The following is a 19,966-nucleotide window of genomic DNA, read 5'->3' on the forward strand; positions in this document are numbered from 1 at the left end:
ACGTTTTCGGAAATTTTCATTGGCGAGCCAAACACCCTTCACGTGCCTGTCCCTCTCCTATTTCGCATCCGCATTTTACTCTGTTTCTCTGTTTCATCCCCGATCCCATGTGTCAATGTCGGCATCTAATCCCCATTTAATCCCCCGCAGTACTCTGTATATCAGTTTTCCGTCGCACAGTCGCTCCGCTCGCCGCACTGCCGTAGCGCTAGCCCTGATCTCTCTGCCGGCTCAGCTGCGTCGTACGCCGGACAGCGGAGAGCCACACTCACCTAACGTCCAGGACACTGGGCTCTAACTAACCTCCGGCCGGCCGCCGGGACGGACGGCGCAGCATGACTAACGCCCCGAATCGCCGCACCGCCGTACCTCCTGGGGAGGGGTACGAGGGGAGGGACACGTGCACGTAGCTGGGCAGCATGAGGTTATGTTGACCCGGTCGTATCCCCCACTGTTGTGGGGCTGCCGTGTGTGCGGTCCTGGAGGTATGAGGTTGGAGGGACAATGGAGAGGTCACTGATAGTTAGAATATGTGGGTTTGAAGACGGTGGCAGTATTTTGTTAGATGGTGTGCGGTATAGGTGCTGCCACTGGGTGTGTGCTGTGTCATTACCACGGCAGCAACACGCTGCTAAGGCTACTGATGCTGTTGCTAAGGTTGGACGTCGGCATCTAAGCACCTTGTGAAATGTGTTTTTTTTTTTGTAAGAGTGGTTGCGGAGCTATTTATCAACTCTGCTGTATGGATAAGCTATACCGGAAGGCCATCAATTATTTGACAAGGAAATACTTCCGTCATGCGTCATGCCGTTTATAAGCTACATAAAGTCTCGGCCACCGTAAAGTCTGCTCAGCTCACCATGTGCCACACTGCAATGTATACTACCCTCATCAGGGTGTAGTAACGACCTGCTCCGCACATCTCCACCCCACCACATCATGGACAGCTCTTAGAACCCCCTCTGTGTTCCTCCCGTGACCCCGCTGACCCCTACCGGTCACCACAGGTCGGGTCTGCTCAACTTCTGCGCCGTGGCGCTGACCCTGAACGACCTCGGCTACCGGGCGCTGGGCATTCGGATCGACAGCGGCGACCTGGCCTACCTGTCCCGCACGGCGCGGGACATGTTCGAGAAAATCAGTCAACAGTGAGTGCGGGGGGCGATAGATGGGACAGGGGCTCAGTCAGCGCTTAGTAGCAAGGAAGGCTGGACCGTTTCTTTGCCACAGTCAGGACCTTACAGTCAGAAAGTTAGCTTGACTTGATGGAAAAGAAGAATTTGCATAGCATTGAATTTTTCATTGACATTCAACGAGTTATGTTACCACGTCAGTTTTTTAGTTTTACAGTTAAAATGTTCTGCAAAAAGCTGTAACGCTCTTTGATTTTCGACTGGCAGTTTGCTGTGGATTTCGGTGTTCCTGTAACGAGTCTCGCGCCGTGACCATTCGAACAGAACTGACGGCCGCGGGTACCCGTCAGGTTCGACATTCCATGGTTCGCCTCCATGACGATCGTAGCCTCCAACGACATCAACGAGGAGACCATCATCTCACTGAACGAACAGGAGCACAGCATCAACTGCTTCGGCATCGGCACCCACCTAGGTCAGAGACGGGTTGCTGCGCTCGAGCTCACAACTGTCATTTATATCGAGATATTGTCCGATTGTTTGCATTTTTCATAAATCGCCAGAACGTGTTTTTAAATATGACAGGTTAAGTAAGATAAACCAACAAGCTTGGTACATTTTCACATGCATACCAAACGATATTGAACATCAAGCAAGAAACTTGTATGTTTCATTCTACATATATCGTGTTTGTTTCGCTAACAATTCTTTCTGCACACACCCTGTTGCTGCGTGCGTCCAACTTCCCGCTGTGTATGCGTATCCCCACAGTAACATGTCAGCGGCAGCCGGCGCTGGGCTGCGTCTACAAACTGGTGGAGATTAACGGCAAGCCGCGGATGAAGCTCAGCCAAGAGGTGGAGAAAGTCAGCATCCCGGGACGCTCGGCCTGCTACCGGCTCTTTGGCAAGGACGGTACGTAGTCGTCACTGGATCGGACACGATTCGGCCGGAGGCAGGCGATATACAGGTACAGGTGGTGGCTCGAAATCTTTGAAGGTTGAGGCCGTTGGCTTTGAGCTCCAGTTTTCTGTGCGATTTATTTTAGCAGTTCTGTATGTCGACTGTCACCCTAAAAAAAAATTAACAAAACGTTCGGCCAGCCACTGGGCAATGAAACTGGTCTATGTGTAAGTTGTAACTAGTTCCCGAGCTGACCTCGACATTTTCTAGGTCATAGATTCAGCACATTGAAGTCTTGCACCATTCTCTCAGTAACATACACCTGAAGCCAGGTAAAGATTTGAAAAAGGTAAGCACACCCCCTTCTTTTATTGTAACATCCTCATGAGAAAGGCACAAATTATATCACCCAGCTCAATGAAAACCACGAGCAAAAAATACAAAGGTAAATAAACGACAACATTGTGAGACAAAAATACATCAGTCGCTTGCGGACCGATGGGCAGTGTGAGACTAGTGCGCTTCCGCGGACATCACGATCGCGCGTTCAAAATTGAACGCGACAACGTTTCAGTGCCGGGCGGCAACGGACGGCTGGTAACTCGTGGATATGTATCCGGTGTATGCCTGTGACCAGTAAGAGCGACCCTACGTCATGACTCCTCGCCACCAAAGAAGAAGCGACACTCGAGCGGGCCGTCATCGGCCAGGTCGGTGCAGTGCAGCGCGTTCCGCACGCGGTCCCTGCCGAACTTGGCTCGCAGCGACTGGGGCCGCAGGAGGGCGGCGATGGCCGGGTCGCGCGGCCCCACCACGCGGCGGAATGCCTCCACGGCGTCAGCGCCCTGACACGGCCAGCGAAGTGCCAGCGCCACGGCCGGCCCGGAGGCCAGCTCGGCGGCCAGCGCCGGGAACTCGGCCACCGCGCCGCGGTACGGCTCCAGGAACTCGCGCGCGCGCGCCTCCGTCAGCCACTGCAGCTCCAGGCCGGTGATCTGGAGGTCGGAGTCGGCTGCCTGCAGCGCTGCCAGCAGCTGGCCCAGCAGACCGTCCCGCACGATGTGCGGCCGCACCACGGCGCACGTGCTCGAGCCGCACAGCTCGACAGAGCTGCGCGGCCGCGGAGCGTCGCGCTCAGCGGGGAAGAAAAAGGGGATCTCACGCGCGGCCGCCTCGGCGCCGTCCGAACCGTGCACGGCGTTGAGCGTTTTGTCGGTGCCGTACTGGGCGCGAATGGAGTCGGGCACGTCCCTCCGCGCCGCCTCTGAGTCTGTGGGCCCCATCATCTGCCGCCAGCGGGCCACTGCGTCTCGTCCGAGCAGCTCGAGCGCCACCACCGGGCCCGAGGTCATGTACTCCACCAGCTTGGGGAAGAAGGCCCGCGACGCGTGCTCAGCGTAGAACGTCTCCGCCTCGGCCCGCGTCAGCCGCACCATCCGCGCCTGCGTCATCTTCAGGCCGTGCAGCGTGATTGAGTTAAGGATGTGGCCCAGATTGGCGACCCCGTCCGGCTTTACGATGGCGAGTGTGCGCTGCGTGCGCTGGCTAAGCAGCCGCCGGGTGACCTCTGTGCCGTAGTCGGTCAGCTCCACCTGGCGACCGAACACGTTCAGCCGCGCGCCCACCCACAGGTCGTCGGCGGCCACCGTGTCCACGGCCGAGCGGCGCAGGAAGACGCGCCGCAGCTTGGGCTCGAACAGCTCCAGCGTGCCGTCGTCCACATAGTAGGAGAGCACAAAGTGGCGCAGCAGCGCGGCGCGCTCGTCGTGCCACGTGGCGTTGAACACCAGCCGGTCGTCGGCCGGTCCCGACATGCCGCCGCCGCCAGATGACGCCTCGGCAGACCTGGAGCAGGGCGCAACGGAGTCGATTAGCCCGAACTGCGACACGGTTATGTATGAGGTCATGGATAACAATGTTATTAATATTAAAACGGATTTATTGTTTTGAAAGCAATGCAGCGTAGCAATTCACATTCGTTCATCAGTACCAATCACCTCGTTCAGTGACAATTTTACTGAACTTCTGGGTAAATTATAATACAAAAGAAAGATATCAACATGTCCCCAATCCACGTCATATCCCTTCTGTATTTTGCTAAGAATAAGGGTTCCATGAAATATAATGTATCACAGCAGAACTCCTTTAATTCCTTGACGGCGCCTCTTGTGTTACGTTTGGTGAAAAGTTTGTCCGAGCTGAAACATAGCTCGAAATTGATATCCCAAAACCACATGCACAGTGCACACAATGCGGTATGTAGGTACAGCTGATGGTTCAGAAGTTGCTTCATGTAAGACGTAACGGAGTTTGGTGTACAATGTTCTAAAACTATTTTCCTGTCCCAAACTAGCGATGGGGAAGATCAAATAAGAAAACGTTATCTTCTTTGTGAGGTACAGCGACAAGACATTGTGAATGGTTAGGTTAATTCTGATTGAATAACTTCGGTAGGTTATTGCACACAATGTGAAACATTTTGACAAAGGGATTCATTATCACACGGGCCTTCGAAACGATTGAGAAGCCCATCTCAACAATAATATCAACATGAATGATGACTGCATGCGGCTTATGTGTGCGTTATTGGAACCCATCACCGAACAGCCTGCGACTGGCGCCCTGTAGCGGGGGTCCGCGCCAACTTACTGTGACGGAGATACTGTGGACTGTGCGGTAGCCTGCTGATGCGGAACGTGCAGCAAGAAGCCCAACAGCAGTGCGGCGGACCTGACAGCGCGTACCATGCCTAGCGAGCCGGCGAGAGATGCCCGACCAGACGCTGCCGACACAGGGCAGCAGCGAAAACCTGATACGGACAGCTGCCTACGAGGCGCAGCGGTTCCCAATGATGTGGAACTCTAGGCTCGGCTCAATGATATTTTAACCAGCGCCGGGCCGGAGGGGGGGGGGGGGGAGTGTTTGAACACCTGTGCTTTTCCGCAGATATCTCAAAAACAGCGGCGCTCCGCGCCACACCTGTTCATGCATCTTTTCCACACATGTTGTGAAAAGTTCAGACCCAGGGCTCTCAAGGTCAGGTCACCAGGTCAGGTCAAGTGACCTCACCTCAGAAAAAAGTTTCAATCCTCGTCATAGCTACACCAACCGATCGATCGCCTTGAAACTTTCAGCGATTAATAAGAGGAACAGTATATACAAAATTTATATCTCGGAATTTTGATATCGGTGACCTAAGGTCAGGTCAATATTGCGACCTCTCCATTGTAAGTCAATGGGAGAAAATTGAAATGCGCCTCTTTTGGACGAATGATGTTCAAAACCCTCTCAAACATCAATTCACAAGTAAACATGACACACTGAATCGGAAAAATGCACCTGTGACCACTCTGTGTGCCCCTGAGGTCATCTCAGGTCATGAACGGTCACCAGCAGTTTTTTTTTTTTGCTATAACTTTTGATAAAGACGTGCTAGGGCGATGAAAACACGTCAGATGTATTCAGCTCGACGATACGGATCGACTGCTATGCAACATGACCCTTTCCGGTCAGGTCATGACCTTGACCTGAGGTCAAATTTTCAAGATGACCTTTCAAGGTCAACAAATAGTTCATTCGACGCGTCTCGACGAGAGGAACACGATGCTGTCTAAAGTAATGTCGTCGTAGCTCTCTTGAGTCAAAAGTTATTGACGAAAAATCATTTTCGTGAAAACTGCTATTTTTACAATTTTTGACCTCTGGAGACTAAACCGTTGACCTGAGGTCAAATCTGAGAACATAACTCAGAAAGGTTTGTAAAAAGGCTATCGAATGCGCTTTTCCGCGGCGCTGTAGCTCTATTGGTTCCCGAGATAGCCGTTGGCAGTTTCCAAATCTGTTGAAATGGACTACATTTGACCTTTGATGACCTATGGCGACCTGACCTTGGACCTGACCCAAAAAATGACCCAAGTGTTTCAGTCATTATTTTTGACGCTTTTTCGAATGCCGCTTACCGCGTGTCGCTACGTGGCCCAGGAGCCGAGTTAGACGGGGGGAGGTGTTCAGACCCCCCCCCCCCCGGCCCGGCGCGGAAGTCGCGGAGCACCGGCCCGGCGCGGGTTAAAGGGACCCTCCCACCATAGGCGGCGGAACGGGGGGGGCACCGGGGCACCGTGCCCCCCCTTGAATTCTGCAAGGGGGGCACCAATAGCAAGGTGCCCCCCCTTAAATTTGATGTATTAGTACCATGGGCGGATTCGGGAAAACTCTAAGGGGAGGTTCATGAATCGAAGTGGTGCCCCTACCTATGCCCAAAATTAAAACCTCAACGGATTTCGGCCACTCAATTTTGGTGGTGCCCTATTTTCAGTTTTTTTTCTTTATTTTTGGTTAGTCATGTGATGACTGGTGCCCCTGCTAAGCCGCTGGTGCCCCTGGAAAGACTGTGGTACCTACCTACCTTGCCCCCTGACAAGCCTACGGTGGGCCCTGACATGACTTAGGTGCCCATGGGCCCTGACAGGCCCGTGGTGCCCCTGACAGGCCTGTGGTGTCCTTGCTAGGCCTGTGGTGTCCCTGGGCCTTGGCAGGTTTGTGGTGCCCCTGTTAGAACGCAGGTGCCCTTGACAGGTTTGTGGTGCCTCTGACAATCCTAAATTGCCAACGACAGGCTTGTGGTGCCCTTGACAGGCCTCTGGTGCCCCTGGCAGGTCTGTGGTGCCCCTGGAAGACCTGTAGTGCTTTTGCTAGGCCGATGGTGCTCCTGACAGACCTGTGGTGCCACTGACAGGCCCGTGGTGCCCCTGCTAGGCCTTTGGCACCCCTGGCGGGCCTGTGGTGCCCCTGTCGGCTGTCAGGCCTGTGGTGCTCCTGGCAGGCATGTGGTGACCCCAGGCCCTAAGTCATGACCCATGTGACCTCCACCCTGGGATTCGCCACTGATTAGTACTGCGATGGCTTCTTGGGAATTATACATGTAGGATAAATGGAATTTATCAAACGACAATAAGGAAGAGACAAACATGAAACACATAGGTACTTGAGGATCAGCTTAAAGTTAACCACACATCGGGCAGGGGTGTAATTTTCCTAAAATGATTGTGGGTGCCCAGCTGTAGGGGCGCCCGGCGCCAGGCCGTTTTGGGGCGCGATAGATATTCTTTATGTGGGAGCCTAAATTAACACCGAATTTGATAACATTGCTAGCCGAATGGCGCTTCAAGTGACGTGTCTGACTAAGCAAATACACGCTTAAAAGTGGAAACTGACCGGAAGGACGTAAAAAATATGTAGAGAGGCGCCATCCAGTAGGAGGGGCACCAAATGTGGAGGCGCCAGACGGTTACGACTTACGAGGGCGCCGTGAGACGAAAGGGCGCCATTCTCTTAGGAGGGCGCCGAGTGATTGAAAACGCTATGTGGTCCAGGGGCGCTAAGAGGCCAGAAGGGCGCCGCACAGTCAGTAGTGCTACGTTGGTGGGGACGTGGGGGCGCCAGATGGTTACGTGGGCGCCTTGAGATCATGAAAAGGGCGCCATTCTCGTAAAAGGGTGCCGAGTGATTGAAAACGCTATATGTGGTTCAGGGGCGCTGAGAGGCCAGAAGGGCGCCGAATAGTCGAGGGATGCACGGTGAACAGAGACCTAAGGACGCGAGACGGTCAGGAGGGCGCCGTTAGACCATGAGAATGGCGCGGTGCTGTCAAAAGTGCGCCATTCTCCCAGAAGGGCGCCGAGTGATTAAAAACGCTATCCATGAACGCGAGACGGTCAGGAGGACGCCGTTAGAGCATGCGAAGGGCACCGTGCTCTCGAAAGGACGCTTGCAGCCTTGTAAAAGACTTGTGGGTGCTTTTTCATCATTGTGGGGGCATAATTCAGGATTGTGGGTGCATATGCCCCCACAAAGAGATATAAAATTAGGTACAACCCTGCATACGGGGGTGAACTGCCATTTTCGTTTAGTAAAAAAAAAAAAAAATCATCGTGTCAGGGCTGTGACGAAAAATAAGTGGCCTAAATCCGATGAGAAAACAGGATTTGGGGGTACCCTAGGTTTGGCTCCTTGAGCCATGGTGCCCCCCCTTGTCTCAAATCGTTCCGCCGCCTATGCCTCCCACCTTCAAAAAAAATAATGAATTGGCATGAAAGTGATGTCCCTTGGTTCAGAAAGAGCGAAAACGAATATCTACCAAATTTCACCGAAAAATATTCACCAGTTTTCAAGATATTAGGCTTTTACTTTTGTTTACTTTTTGGGATCTCCCTGTTACTAGCGACTTTATTTGGAAGCAATAATTTGGCAGCCTTAAAATGCGGCAGACGTTGCGCGCAAAGCAGCGTATACCACCACGTGTTAACGATGGTTTTAGTCTAAGATTTAAAAATCGTTAGATCTCCGCTGACGTCACAAATTCTAAGGGGGCATACCAATGCATTAGCCCCTTAGAATCCGAAAACTGCAAGTTTGAAATTCCATATCTTCGAATTAAAGCATTTCTCGATGTTTTGAGTGCCCAAACCGGTATTTGCAGGCCATGGCCACCAATTTGGCTATCTCAACTCAAAACTAATGCTAAGGTGGGAGGGTCCCTTTAAGGGTGATGACAGCATAAATTGCCCAAATTTCTTCGTGTAATTCTGCCAGTCTCGTCAAAACAGTGATCAGGGATACAAATGTTACATGTGTGGAAATCTGTAGTCCTTATCAATAAGATGATGATACTAAAGCATAAGTGAAAAGATGAAATATTTTGAATTATCTGATCAGTGACTCTACCATATTCATTATAGCCTAACAAACATGATAGATAATAATTCATCAATACTTAACCAATATAATTGATAAATGCATGATATACATTATACATGATAAAAATCATGTTATTGGTGATGTGAATTGCCAGTGGCCTGCAAAGTGGTGCTCAAAATGAACCGTTTTGTTTCAAGTGCAAGAAGAAGTGAAATACAGGAACACTGCTCCATGATTATTGGAAAACAGTTTGAGTAGTCAAGTTTAATTTTTATAGAGCTTTGTCAATTCCATTAAGATGCACCCAAATTAAAATATGGGAGTGGATGACTTGTTTTCAGATGTTCAAAGGGCTGCTTACATAAAAGTAGGTAAATGTTTCTGATGGCTCTTACCCTGTGATTGATTGGACCATATGAATTTTATAAATAAGTCATGACCAACACCCAATATATCATGACCAGCACATCTTTGCAATTAAAGTGAACATGTAACAGATGTTTATGCATTCACACATTCTTTGACATGATTTTTCAATTCGGAAATGCAATGTTATCTTAACTAGGTAATATTGGTGTGCAATCAAAAATGCATAGCTTGTAGGTACCTGCTGTTCATTGATGCAACAACAAAATTGCTTGAATGAAGCAAAACCATGCAATTGGTTAGTTCCTTTTGGTGTCCTCTTTTTAGTTTCCAGATATTTCCTTGTGTTTTTATCAGTTTACTATGTACTGTAACCATGCATCATGGTAGGCGTGGCTGATGTCTTGTTCGCAAGCCAAAGCCTTAAATTTATTTGTGCATCTATGGCCTGTTTCACAGCAAGTTACTAGCAGCTGGTAGCAGCTTCTTAGTGATATTGGTTTCTCTGGAAACATCAACAAGCTAGTTTATTTCAGTTAATTCTGATAACAATAAATAACGTTCACTGTTAAAAATGAGATCGGAAGGCAATAGGCATACAACTTAAAATGGATAATCCCACTCACACAAAACTTAAAACTTGAACAATCCTACCCACCAATTTTCCCCCTTCGGTATGCTGAGTACCTATTCAAACTGTTGCAATTTAGCAGAGAACCTAACAACGGTGTCCTGAAATGTTGTAACTATTTGGATTTTCATTACAATTAGGTACCTACCTACAAAACTGAATTGAGATATTCGGATTCCTTACCTACTTTTTGCTATATGTTGGTTGTTTTGCACTCTATAAACGTATGAGATACAAAACAATGCCTTAATAATGTACTTAATTCATTATGTATTGACTAGAAAATAAATTCCTGTATACCCTGTCTGATATAAATAAACATCAAAACGGCCGGTCGGTTTGATATACCAATGCTACAAATGTGGCGCAACTGCGTCAAAAGTCTTTTTACGCTAAAACGCAGCCAATACTACAAAAACGCAGCTGTATAATCATAGGAATGTATCACTGAAAAAATAAACGTTTATTTATTAATCTTGTCTCATTAATATTGTATGAAAATTGTAAAAAAAAAACATGTGCCATCTAAAAATACAGTACTGTTTTTTTTTTCAAAGCAAGCCACAAGGCGGAAGTTGACGCATTAGGCATAGGTAGGGGAGAGCGGGGAGAGTTGTATCATGTCCAAGTTGTATCAGGGCGAATTGTGCCAAACTTATCCAATGGATGGCGCTCGCGACACGACCAGCCGACGAGGTTTTCCGGGCGCCATCTTTCCCTGTTCTGTCTTGTGGCTGAGTGGACGCGTCTCGAGGTGAGAGCCGATTTTATATTTTTTTAATGTCATTCTAAAAGATAAGTTGCAAGAAAATGTGTATTCTGGGCATTTAGATGTGCACGAATTTGAAAGATCTCCGTAGCGGTGGTGAGGGTAGGTTCTAAGGCTGCGTGAGTGAAAACGGATTTCTCCAGCTGTCCGCTGTTTTTTGAGCACGAGGATGTTTTTTTCCAAGATGGCGGCTAGGTACATGTTGTATCAGAGCCGGGTGGGGTATGTTGTAACATGTATGTATGTATGTATGTATGGGTATGTTGCTTTTGATCGCGAAAGCTAAGCCCTGGCTCGCGTTTGTAGGTAGCTAGTCAATGCTCGTTCCATTTCGGCACAATGTGTTAGCTTCTTTGCTCTTAACGGGCCACTTTTGCGTCTAGTCTGTTGATGTTTCGTTCGGATTGCATTGACCTAAGTTTGGTCTAATAAAGTGAAGCCTTTGAGCATACCTGTACATTGTATTAACCCCATTTAATGTTGTTGTTATGTTCAAAACCAGTAGCAAGCACACTCCCTGAAACGTGAAATAGTGATACAAATTACCCCACCATGTGATACAACTCACCCAAGCCATGGGGCAAGTTGTACCAAAAACATTGTTCTATTCGGGAGACCGTAGAAGAAAAACTGGTAGAGGTAGCGGAAAAGTTACTTTGCACAAAAAAGCAGAAGAATCAAGGAAGGGGACAGTATGGAAATAATGAGTTTATCACGGATAGTTACGAGGTTATGGGTCTCGGAGTAAAAACTGATACAACCCACCCCACTCTCCCCTATCATATATGGAGATGGCACCATCTTAGGACGGTTGGCACGGTGTAACGAGAGTCTGTGATGATATATACATCCTGCTTGGATCTACGATGTCTGTGGCCAGCAACTTGGCATTATCGCCTGCAAATTATGGAGCAGGGTCCTGAGAAATCAAGAATACTAAGTGGCGTGGGGATAGAGAAAATGATTTGCTGGAATGGTGCGTGACTGATTGTAAAACCGACCCGTCACTGGTTTATAGGTACTATGTGACCGATTAAACCAATGTTAAGTACCAATGTATTGCAAAATGAATGCAAATTAGCCATTCGGTTGCTGACTAGATGGTATGCGATTCGATGCCTTTTTAGGCTAGCTAACATTCACAGTAGCGCTTACCGATGGTCTATGAAAGTCATGCCGGGTATGGTGGTGTCCTTTATGCCGGCGTCCTCCCTATTGACCAGCTGACGGTCACGTCCGTCCCTCCCTTGTCCTTTCGGCAGGCTCGGCACTGATCGACCTGATGACGCGGTTCGGCGAGCCGTCGCCTGAGGCGTCCAGCACGCAGAAGACGCTCTGTCGTCACCCGTTCCAGGAGAAGCTGCGAACCTACGTGAGCCCGTCCAAGGTGGTGAATCTACACCGGGTGAGTGTCGACCCCAGAGGTCGCGGGACCATCAGTTTATATTAGGTCGGAGGTGAGAACCTGTCCTGGGTATCATAAGTCACATGTATTAGGCTCGAGAAGTCAGTGGGATAACTGTGAGTCGATATATGACATGTTGATTACGCAGACTTAGAGACATGTTAGTGTGGAGAGCAAATAGATATTATAGGATTAAATTGGACTTACTCCACAAGAGAATCGTTTTCGGTCGGAGCTTTCGACATGTATTACATGTCCTCTTCAGCGAAGGTCGGTAATCGGGGCGAAAATAAAACGTTCGGGTCGAATCGAATCGCACAAGATGTCGGTGAGCTGCGCAGAGTTATTTAGGCCGCTTGAATTATAAAATAAGCAAGACTGAAACACGTGACGACAATAAGAGTACACTCAATGAGAAAGTCTACCAAAAAACAAGAACGCATACCCCACTTATAAAATCCTAAAAAATATAGAAATCAATACATACTATCTCGGTACAGAAATATAAAACGTTATACATACCTATAAATACCACAAAAGTTAAAAACTACAAAGATGCTAAAGCAGGTGGGGTACAAAAGTGTAAAGAGATCAATATAAAAAACACTATCACACGATATAAATGTTTAAAACACTATAAAACTACTGGCAACCACGACGAATTATTGGCAGCCAGCGGTCTTGCAGCAGCGCACCTGAGTTTCTGTTCACATTCGCATCATTAGGCGACACCAAGACGGCCTCCCGCCGTCCCACAGTCCGGATGTACGCCGACTCGGAGCAGCTGCGACTGCTGCTCGAGTCGGCGTACATCCGGACTGTGGGACGGCGGGAGGCCGTCTTGGTGTCGCCTAATGATGCGAATGTGAACAGAAACTCAGGTGCGCTGCTGCAAGACCGCTGGCTGCCAATAATTCGTCGTGGTTGCCAGTAGTTTTATAGTGTTTTAAACATTTATATCGTGTGATAGTGTTTTTTATATTGATCTCTTTACACTTTTGTACCCCACCTGCTTTAGCATCTTTGTAGTTTTTAACTTTTGTGGTATTTATAGGTATGTATAACGTTTTATATTTCTGTACCGAGATAGTATGTATTGATTTCTATATTTTTTAGGATTTTATTAGTGTGGTATGCGTTCTTGTTTTTTGGTAGACTTTCTCATTGAGTGTACTCTTATTGTCGTCACGTGTTTCAGTCTTGCTTATTTTATAATTCAAGCGGCCTAAATAACTCTGCGCAGCTCACCGACATCTTGTGCGATTCGATTCGACCCGAACGTTTTATTTTCGCCCCGATTACCGACCTTCGCTGAAGAGGACATGTAATACATGTCGAAAGCTCCGACCGAAAACGATTCTCTTGTGGAGTAAGTCCAATTTAATCCTATAATATGTTGATTACGATTACCCAAACTCACACCAGAGCAAGCAATACACCATGTCAACTGGGCTCGTGATGGCCACCTGTGGAGAGTCCCAGTCTCAATACAAATACAAACACAAAGACACAAACTGATTGCGAACGAAGTTAACCTTCCCTTTAGGGTGCCGCTCGCCGGCTCTCCCATGCTGCCCTGTGTGCCGTTATCGGCAGCAGCCGGTGGGCCATTCCCGGTCTATTTTGGCCGTCCCCCTGTCGCGCGCTGTGGTCTAGCGGCATTTTAGGGCTACTTAGGGCCGCTGGCACGCAAATCAGATCATAACCGGCCGTGCTATGGCGGTGACCCGTGGCCGCGTCAAGGCTGCGACGCAGCTGGGCTGAGCTCGGAAACCATAGGACCGGCGGGACTTCACCTGAGCTCGCCTCTGGGACACCGCCACCACTGGAATTCAAAAGGAAGCTTTGGTGGATATTGCTTTCACACTTCGGAGTCATATTGACCGTCAATATTGAGGTTGTGGATCAGACTGAGTGCTAATTTCCAGACGGACGAATTGGCAGTTTGATGCGCATTTTGTGTGGGCTGACGTCCTGTGTGCTGTAATACTACATATCTCACAGCTCATCTTGTTCCTGCCATTGGTATTGTAAAATATGTCAAAATAAAAACGCCTCCAATCAGCCGCTGCGCCGGTTTACTGTTAGTTTTCCTCCCATACTGGATACAATGTTGCTGCGACGTAATTTTTCAGGTCGCACGCTGACATGGTGATAAAGTTAAATCCGATTCTGTTCTTAGATGGCCGAGTGCAATACGGGTGTGTTTTTACATAGCTGAGAGCACATATATCGTTCGGTAGATCGATTGTCAACGCATGAATGCACGCATTTTCAGTTCAATGCGTCGATAATATAATAATAATAGATTATGCTCGGGAATTCATATTTTCCGTCACCGGTCGCCGTTTTCATGTGATAGCATATCTGTTGGCCGATATACATGTATGCATGACGTATGTATGACGTATGACGTTACATGTTTAATCTCACATACAAAACATTTGTTCGCCCTCACATTGAATTATGTCCCCAAGTGTGGTCTCCATATAAGAAATATAATATCAAGAAGATTGAAACAGTTCAAAGGGCAGCTACAAGAGGCAGCTACTGCAAGGGTTATCCAGAGCGGCTGAGACAGCTTAAGCTTACCACCCTAGAAGAGAGAAGAGAACGGGGAGACTTACTTGAGACCCACAAAATCCTCCATCAGCTCCACGAGTGTGACCTCACCCAATTATTTAACGTTAGAAACCGAACAGAGCGAGATTACCTCAAACTGTACAAGCCCCACCACTGGACGTTGAAGAGAGGAAGATTTTTCTCACAAAGAGTTATAAATAAATGGAATTTGTTAAGTTCTCACACCAAGATGGCAAAAACATCTAACCAATTTAAGTCAAGATACGACAAACATCGGGCAGACAGACAAGACTGACCCAAGAGAAATCAAATTGATGTAGAAAAACGCGTGATTCAAAAAAGAAATGGGCTACAACATAGACCTCGACGTCTTCTTCCAGAGCCCAAACAACCTTGATTCTTGATTCTTGATTATATGTACAATTTACCTCATAGTCTATTACATAATCCAGATAGATCGTTCTCATTTGAACAATGCTGCTAACCAGTGTTCTCTGGCTCTGTCTCAACTCATTGGAACCTTCTCGATGGGTTCCCGTCTCGGAACAATCGCGAGTGGAACGTTCACCAAATAGGCTGAAGTAGTCCGCCGCCTCCCGGCCGGGCCTGGGGCGGCGCTGCGGGACCCGATCGTTTGGACCCGGCCCGTCACATCCCCGGCCCGCCCGCTGCGGTGGTCCGACGACCACCAGGAATGCTTTGTGCTCTGGTTACAATCACATGTCGCCACTAGAGGCGGGCGGCTCGCGCCGGATATCGTAATGGGAGAAGGCGGGGTCGGGTTGAGCGAATACCGGTCGGAACGGGATGCTAGATGTAGGATTTGATCAGTCCAAGTGATGTTCGTCATTGAGGAGATGGTGCTTTGACGCATTCAATTCACGTTGTGGTGGGATGGGGTGCTCAGAAAAAAAAAACTGACCGCCGGATTTCCTAATAGCTGCCCAAGAATAGGTATAGACGGTTGGTCTACTTACCGTTTTCACCTCCTTGGATTAGCACGAACGGCATTGACCATACCAGTCCTGTGTTTCTACTTGGAAGCTGTTTGAGAAAGTGATAGATTAACGGTAAGCTTTAAATGGAGTTTTAGTAAGCTTTAAATGGAGCTTTAGTGCTGGAAGGACTGCAAATGGTCAATCGTCCCTGCATGCTCTTCACCAACTCGTCTTAATAGTTCCGAGCCATAGGTGTTTCATGTCTGTTTATATGGGGTAAGGCTAATCATACTCATTTTTGTTTTTCATTTATCACTTCCATTTTGTATATGTTTCATCACATCGCTGGTACATATGTTCGCGGTGTTGATACAGGAGATGCTGGTTTGTATACAGCTGCTATGTGTGGCGTGCGACTCGCCAATGTCTGACGGTGGCCGCCGCCGGTTCGCCCCCAGACCTACTGGAAGGACAACAAGGTGCAGCTGCCGCTGCCGTCGCTGTTCGAGATTAGACAGAGGGTCCAGGCGTCACTCATGTCCCTGCGAAAGGACATCAAACGCAATCTCAACCCCACGCCCTACAAGGTAACCGTCCATCTCTGCCTCTTCCACGAGTATTTAGCTCCTCCGTGACTCTTTATTTGGACAGGTTGATCTATTTCGCATGGCGATGCCTGCCAAAAAAATGTCAACCATGCTAAATGTTAATCATGGAAATTAAGTCATTGGGTGCTACTTCTGTGAGAGTGAATGTGACATTCAATCATAGGTCAATTTTATCAGTATTTGCTAGCAAAATATTGCCACTGGATGTACTGTTTATTGAATGGCGTCTCGACGTGCACGTCTGTATCTTATCACCGATCCGAACCCGTATGCAAGTAGTCTGACTACTTAGCGCCTGTTCGGCATTATATGTTTGCCAGACGAGGTGACATCTCAGTAGTTTGAGCGGTCCCAGACTACGTGTTTGTCGTCGTATCGCGTAATGCGGGTAAATGAGCTCCTGGCACCGTGAAAGTGGCACTTTATGAGCTTTGGTGGAACACCGTATTGCTCACAGTTGCGTGTTGTTTTGTTATGAGACGCCACGATAACAATTGTCCTCTGAATGCATGGGCCTCGGTTGCCCTTACCTCTGATTGATATAATGCAAGATCGTGGTTCATTGACAGCAAGTAACGTTGGACCAGCGTTTAGCTGAGTACGGCTATTTTTGGCGATCACATTTCGGAAGCGGAGCCTCTGATGTCAAGCATTTCGCTGCTCAAAGCGGCGCTGGGAAGGGGTTCACATTTCACAATATGGCGTTACTTCTAAATTGCGTCTAATTTAGGAGGATGGAGGGCCGCTAGTATGCTCAGTTACGATCCTACCAGCCTATTATGCGGACGGCTATCTCTTTGATCTCTTTCCCCGTGTCATAGCTAGCATTTCTCTTGTATTACAAAGGCTAAGATCACCTTTGACAACGCTCTGCATCTGTTATATCGCTACTGTGGCTTACGCATCTACTGTCTATTTCTCGGTACTTCTTCAGCGCTAGTTGTAATCATTTCGTAGACTGCAGATCTGTACTGATTCGTATATCGTCTTGTAGTATCTGTGTGCTTGGCTCCTGGTATGTGGACATTTAACTCACATTACTATGCAGTGTGTTCGGCGCCCTGAATGCCTGTCGTTGTGACGCTCTTGTCTTTGTGTCACTCTTCTCGTCTTTCCTTCTTATACACTATGTATATTTGTATTCGTATCCCTCGTCACCCTGGTGGCCTATGGGAATCTTTCCCTGTTTCCGTGTTTCTTTGTCGAATGCAGTGTCCGTCAATATGCTCTGCTGCCCCATCATTTACGGACCTGTACGCTCACCTCTCGTATGCGGTATGTGCGCACACCTGTACGCCCCGTTCGCTGACTGTCGGCCGCGTTCCCAGGTCGGTGTGTCGGTGGAGCTGTACAAGTTTTTACACGACCTGTGGCTGGAGCACGCACCAATCGGAGAGCTGGTTTGAGCGCCGGCTCCGCGGAGCTGGTCGGACCGGACCGAAGGCGGTCGGGGTGACCCCCGGCGTCAGCGAATGCGACCGAAACGCACAGCAATGCAGTGGATGCCGGGCCCAAGGCTGGCGGTAGCGTGGAGTGTAAGATGAATGATGATGTACGGCTGTTTGGTGACGGCATTGCCACTGGCAGTGATGGTTGCTGGAGAGTCATGTTGACTGTTAAATGATTGCGGTGTGCGTTCGTGTGCCAGTAATAGTTCGAAGCTCAGAACAATGAGTTACTCATTAACGCCAGTAGATGTGTGAGCTGTGTGGAGTCGGCTCCAGAGCCGATGGCCAGATTCCGGCGGCGGTCTAGCGACTGGAAAGGACGTGGAGCCTCTGTGAGAGGCTGGCCTGGGATCGGTCGCAGACTCAGAGCTGCAGCAGTGGAGCCACCGCCCTGTCCGGCTCTGAGGGACGTGCAATCGGTTGTAGCTGCCATTGGAGGACATATATCTGGGAGTGCGGTGGTAGAGTTGGACGCAGTTTGAGGCAGGGTACTCGGACGTACTGGCCTGGGGTCATTCCTGGAGTCTGCGGATGGGCGGAGCACTGAATGGTGACTGCCCTGAATGTTGGATTTGTCGGTTTTGCCAAATTGGTTCCATGCCCGCTGGTCGCAGTGAAGGCGGTTAATATTTGTACGTTACAGACGAGTGGCGTAGCAATGCAATGTCCCTAAGATATATGTGCTGATCAGGCCGGTACGTGTAGAACGATGCAAAGCTGCTGTACACGTAGATTATTACAATGCACGATATTACGATATGCAGGTATCGTAGAAATATGGCGGTGGCGTCTCACTCCCATTCCCAGTATAGTGTTAAAAACTATAATTATCGCAACTATGGTGCCGTCAAACTGTTGAGCGGGGCTATGCGAGCGCCATCAGTGCGTAGTGTGCCATGTCGTTTGAATATCTCTAAGTCCCTGCCAAGTGTCTGCTTTCACTCTTTGCGCTGTGTGCGATGTTCTGGTTTGATGATAAGCTGCACGCCTAATTCGCTCAGTCAAAAAGTGCTCGCACTTCGCCTATCCGGCTGACTATTCGACGTTTCCTGTCGCGCAAATGCTTGTAGTCGTTAGAGATGGTATTAGAAAACAAATAAACAAGTATATTGCTGCCGTATCTTTTCATAATTTGGGTTGTGATTTGTGCGATGGCCGAAAAATTCGGCACTATATAATTAGTTATAAGCGTGTGGCGACTCGCTGGTAAGGGCTATTTTGTCCAAACCCTCGAATTCCCTGAAGAACAATGATGAAAGTGGCGCCTCCTAGTCCTGTGATTATCATCAAATAACAGCGATGCGTTTCTTCCCATATTAACGTTTTCCATCCCTAATTTTATTTTCAGAAAAGGGCCTGAAAATCCAGCGCTTAGCTAAAAAAAAAATCTTCCAACTGACTTTGAATTCCTGGTTTTGACAACATCCATATGTTTTCATTAATATGTTCAAATGTCAGCACTTATTTGATTGAGTGCAATGTCTATTGTCCTGTGTCCATGAAACTAAATTTCGGCAAAAAGACACTGCAAACCCTGTGAGCCAATAAGTTTGATTACCGATGGTAGTGGTCATGGTTTCTGACATGGACAATTGGCATCCGCCCCATATCCAAGGTGAACGCTTTCGAACCCGTCCAATTGTCTCCCGTGGACGAGTTTTTATCAGTGTCTCAACAGGTAACTGTCGTGACGTGTGTGGGTGAAGTGAACTCCGAGGGGCTGAGGTCAAGTGAACTGGCGGTGAGTCGGTGTTTTGTCGCTCTGAGAGCGTTCAAATCATGTCACTGGGAGAAAAACTGTGGATAATTTGGTCCATTCACGGGAACGAAAAGGTCGCGACTCATCACTAGTTGCATCCATGTTCGCTTATGTGGTCCGCATCCGTCTCTGTAAATCTGACGCTGCCTGATTGTTCGCACGTAATAGGGCACGGATACCAATATGAGCACTTTCAATACGTAACCATCTCTTGAGGTGCTTAGAACAAAATAAGCATACTTTCTTGTTTTGGTGCACCGTTAGATAACCGCACAGGTAGGCATATTAATTTTATGTGTGCTAGTAACAAACTCACGTAATTCAGCTGAGGCAACTGTTATAAACAACGAATGTATCTTTCCAGTTGGGGCTCATTTTACCCAGGTCAATAAGCGATTGTTCGGGTGAGCATTGGTCTAAAAGATATCGTAGAAAAACGAGGGGGGTTTCTGTTGAACGTCCCCAGACATGCGGGAGGTGCGGGAGCGGCCGAAGTTGTGCGAAGTTGTGCGAGAGAAGTAGGTACAATGCCTTTATTCAGCTGTTGACGCCAAAATATAATCTGTCGCTACTGAAATCGATATATGCCTACACAAAACGCGCCGTTTAGAATAAGAATCTCGAACTGCTCATAACTGCGTCAATTTCATTGTGACATCCCTCAGAGGACGGGATGTCAGAGGCGACGCCAGGTAGGTAGGAGCGGGGCGCGGCAGCGTTGGCGGAG

General features: G+C 48.4%; 2 protein-coding genes across 11 annotated transcripts in view; one reads left to right on the forward strand and one right to left on the reverse strand.

The window, feature by feature from the left end:
• The window catches only part of LOC122366057 (nicotinate phosphoribosyltransferase-like), a 64,210-nt gene extending 45,616 nt beyond the window's left edge, over window positions 1-18,594 (forward strand). For all 7 annotated transcript variants that reach the window (XM_043337845.1, XM_043337827.1, XM_043337835.1 and 4 more), the window contains 6 exons: window positions 1,008-1,148; window positions 1,484-1,608; window positions 1,905-2,048; window positions 11,761-11,903; window positions 15,883-16,011; window positions 17,361-18,594. In XM_043337845.1, coding sequence (XP_043193780.1) covers window positions 1,008-1,148; window positions 1,484-1,608; window positions 1,905-2,048; window positions 11,761-11,903; window positions 15,883-16,011; window positions 17,361-17,438 — 760 coding nt within the window. In that variant the 3' untranslated portion in view covers window positions 17,439-18,594. The remainder of the gene's footprint in view (window positions 1-1,007; window positions 1,149-1,483; window positions 1,609-1,904; window positions 2,049-11,760; window positions 11,904-15,882; window positions 16,012-17,360) is intronic.
• On the reverse strand, window positions 2,372-10,072 carry LOC122366081 (nucleoside diphosphate kinase 7-like). 4 transcript variants are annotated; one of them, XM_043337900.1, is made up of 3 exons: window positions 9,917-10,054; window positions 4,686-4,818; window positions 2,372-3,881 (listed from the first exon to the last, which is right to left on the reverse strand). In XM_043337900.1, exons 2-3 carry the CDS (start codon window positions 4,781-4,783, stop codon window positions 2,690-2,692), a joined length of 1,290 nt encoding a protein of 429 aa, XP_043193835.1. In that variant the 5' UTR covers window positions 4,784-4,818; window positions 9,917-10,054; the 3' UTR covers window positions 2,372-2,689. The 4 variants fall into 4 exon arrangements, with proteins under 4 accessions (XP_043193835.1, XP_043193825.1, XP_043193854.1 ...); XM_043337890.1 differs by having other exon boundaries at window positions 9,913-10,053; XM_043337919.1 differs by lacking the exon at window positions 4,686-4,818 and having other exon boundaries at window positions 10,030-10,072.
• Window positions 18,595-19,966: the final 1,372 nt, after the last annotated feature.

Source organism: Amphibalanus amphitrite, unplaced genomic scaffold (assembly GCF_019059575.1).
Source record: "Amphibalanus amphitrite isolate SeventyFive unplaced genomic scaffold, NRLGWU_Aamphi_draft 000029F_arrow, whole genome shotgun sequence".
In the NCBI taxonomy this organism is placed as follows: domain Eukaryota; kingdom Metazoa; phylum Arthropoda; class Thecostraca; order Balanomorpha; family Balanidae; genus Amphibalanus; species Amphibalanus amphitrite.